We start from the raw sequence: 2462 nt of genomic DNA, 5'->3' as shown, positions 1-2462 counted from the left end.
CCCTCGCCCCACGGGGCTGCAGCTGGAGAGCCGTGACCAAGCCCGGAGCTGCTCACCGGCACTGCCCGGGGCCAAGGCTGCCCCACGCGCACGCCCTCCCCCCAAACCCGGCCACCTTTATGTTTAGGAGCAGGCTCTGGAGCAGGTTAAATTATAAGTTGTGTGCTGAAGGGAGCAGGGAGGGAGCAGCATCCCAGCATCCACACCCCCAGCATCCCGGTTATGCCCGCCCTGGTCCCCTGGTGCCACTTCCCCCTGGTCCTGCGTCTCCTGCGAGGTTATCCAGGGTGAGGTGTCCCCCAGGGCTGGTGGCCCTGTGCCCCTGGGGCCTCCGGCAGCCAGGAGCTGCCAGCTGCCCGGGGACCAGCACTTTTTTGGGGGTGCTGAGAGCCCCCTGGACTCATGTGGGTGCAATGGTCAAGCTGTGCACCAGGCATCGCCACTGGCGGAGGCTCTCGGGGCTGACACCGCTGGCTGGGGGCAATGCACTGGGTGTCACAGTGTCCCCAGGGGGCCCACCAGCCCTGCACCCCCTGGGTGGGGAGGTCAGTGACCTGCTGGTGTGGCCCCAGGCTCCCTCCTCCCTTCTTCCTGCCAGCACCGAGCCCCCGCCAGGATGCAGCATCCCAGCCCCTGGGTCCCTCTCAGCCCTGGGCTGCTGAACAGGCGCTGCCCAAAATTGCACATACAGCCAGGCCTTTAGTTCTCCTCGCTGCGGGGCCGGGATTGGGGCGAGCTGGGTTCCCCCATCACTTGCCGTTTACAGTCAGGACACGTGCGCCAGCCAGGGTGGGGGGGTGCAGCCCCTGCGCCACAGACTTGGCCCCTCAGCCGGGGGTGCAAACCCCTTCTTCTGCCACATTCCCCCCCATCTGCCCTTACCCTGCCGTGGCCCTCTAGGTAATCCCGTAGCTTTCAGAGCTTCATGCTGACCCGCTCACAACCGTGGCGGTGGGGCCGGAGCCTTGCCCTGCCCTGCGCTGGGCTCAGCCCTGCTGGATTTGTGCCAAACTTCCCACGAAGGAGCCGGGGGGGGGGGGGGCGGGGGGGGGCCGCCCCCCCTCCCCCCTGTCACCAGTGAAAAACGCAGCCTTAACACGGGAGAGCAAAGGAGGAGGAGGAGGAAAGCCCAGGCACAGTTTACCTGCGGCTTCCTGCTCTGAAGCCAGTGAGGGTTGGGGTTTTTGGGTTGTTGTTGGTTTGGTTTTTTTTTTATTCTGTTTTACATTCGCAATTTGAATAAAATCAGTCTGGCTTTAGCAGCTGCGTTGGTGTCCGGGCAGTGCTGAGGGGGCAGCGAGTGGCTCCTGCGGGGCAGGCGGGGATTGGGGATGGGGTCCCCCATTGCACCCCAGTCCTGCTGCCCTCCGAGGTGGAGCCGGCGCTCCCAGGGGAGCAACAGCTTCAACCCAGCAGTGCCCCTTCCCAGCTGCTCCCAGGCAGCTCCGGGGTCGCGTTGTCCCACGCACGGTGTTTTATTAACCATCCCAGTTCATTTTATTAATTCCTCGCCCTGGCAGTAGTGGGAAGAGCCGGGCCAGCCAGGGGCGCTGGAGCAGAAGGGAACAGGCTTTGTCCCCCCGCCCAGCCAGGGGCGGCGCGGGCAGGGCTCCAGCCCTTGCTGCTCGCCCAGAAGCTGTCCCACAGCGGAGCGGGGGGAACGCCGTCACTCGGAGGTTTGTGGGGACCTGGCGCCATGTGGGGCCTGCTGCTCTGCGGGGGCTGGCTGCTGGCCACCGGCTACCTGGTGGGTGCCACAGGCAGCTGCTGGCACCAATGCTGCCCAGGCAGGAACAACACTTGCTGGGCCCCGGGCGCCCGCCAGGCTCGCTGCTACTGCGACTCGTACTGCGAGAGGACGGGCGACTGCTGCCAGGACTACCGTGCCGCCTGCCACAGCGCCGGTGAGCGTTGGGATGGGGTGGCACTGGTGGGACCCCCTGCTGGGGATGCCAGGCCAGGGTTGCTGCTTTTGGTGGCAAGTGTTTGTTGTTCCGTTAGCCCCATACTTTGAGTGGTAACAGGATGCATCTGGGGATGCCAGCTGGGCTGGATTTGGAGCCATATCCCGATTTTCTGCTTTTTTCCATGCTGAGCGTCTGGCTGCTCCCTGTGCAGTAAGAGAGCCCGCAGGGGTGGCCTCTGGTCGGCAGTGGAGCGTAACGGGATTGTCGGTAGCGCTGTCATCGCGAGCCGTGGAGCCATCAGCATGGGACCTGGGTGGGATAAACCCTGGCATCGCCCCTGCCACGGGGGTTCCTTTGCACAGGGATGCGGGAACCAGGGCCGGGGTGGTGCTGGGGGTGACAAGCAGGGAATGTGGGCTTGGGAGGGTGCAGAGCCAGCCCCCCCTGGGGACCCAAATGCAGGCAGGCGCCAGCCGCGGCCCCTGGGACAATTGCAGCAGTCAGCCCTCCCTAATCTCCGGGATATTAGCGGGGGCCCCGCTCAGCGCGATGCAG

General features: G+C 65.3%; 1 protein-coding gene across 1 annotated transcript in view; it reads left to right on the top strand.

Annotated features, from left to right (window-relative positions):
• Positions 1–1696: 1696 nt before the first annotated feature.
• Positions 1697–2462, top strand: part of LOC104122764 (somatomedin-B and thrombospondin type-1 domain-containing protein) — a 2431-nt gene continuing 1665 nt past the window's right edge. The window contains exon 1 of the mRNA XM_009634935.1: positions 1697–1904. Within this exon, the coding sequence (XP_009633230.1) occupies positions 1697–1904 (208 nt within the window). The remainder of the gene's footprint in view (positions 1905–2462) is intronic.

Source organism: Egretta garzetta, unplaced genomic scaffold (assembly GCF_000687185.1).
Source record: "Egretta garzetta isolate BGI_Z169 unplaced genomic scaffold, ASM68718v1 scaffold343, whole genome shotgun sequence".
NCBI classification, from domain to species: domain Eukaryota; kingdom Metazoa; phylum Chordata; class Aves; order Pelecaniformes; family Ardeidae; genus Egretta; species Egretta garzetta.
Note: the sequence above shows the minus strand (reverse complement) of the source record. Positions and strands in the feature narration are given on the sequence as shown.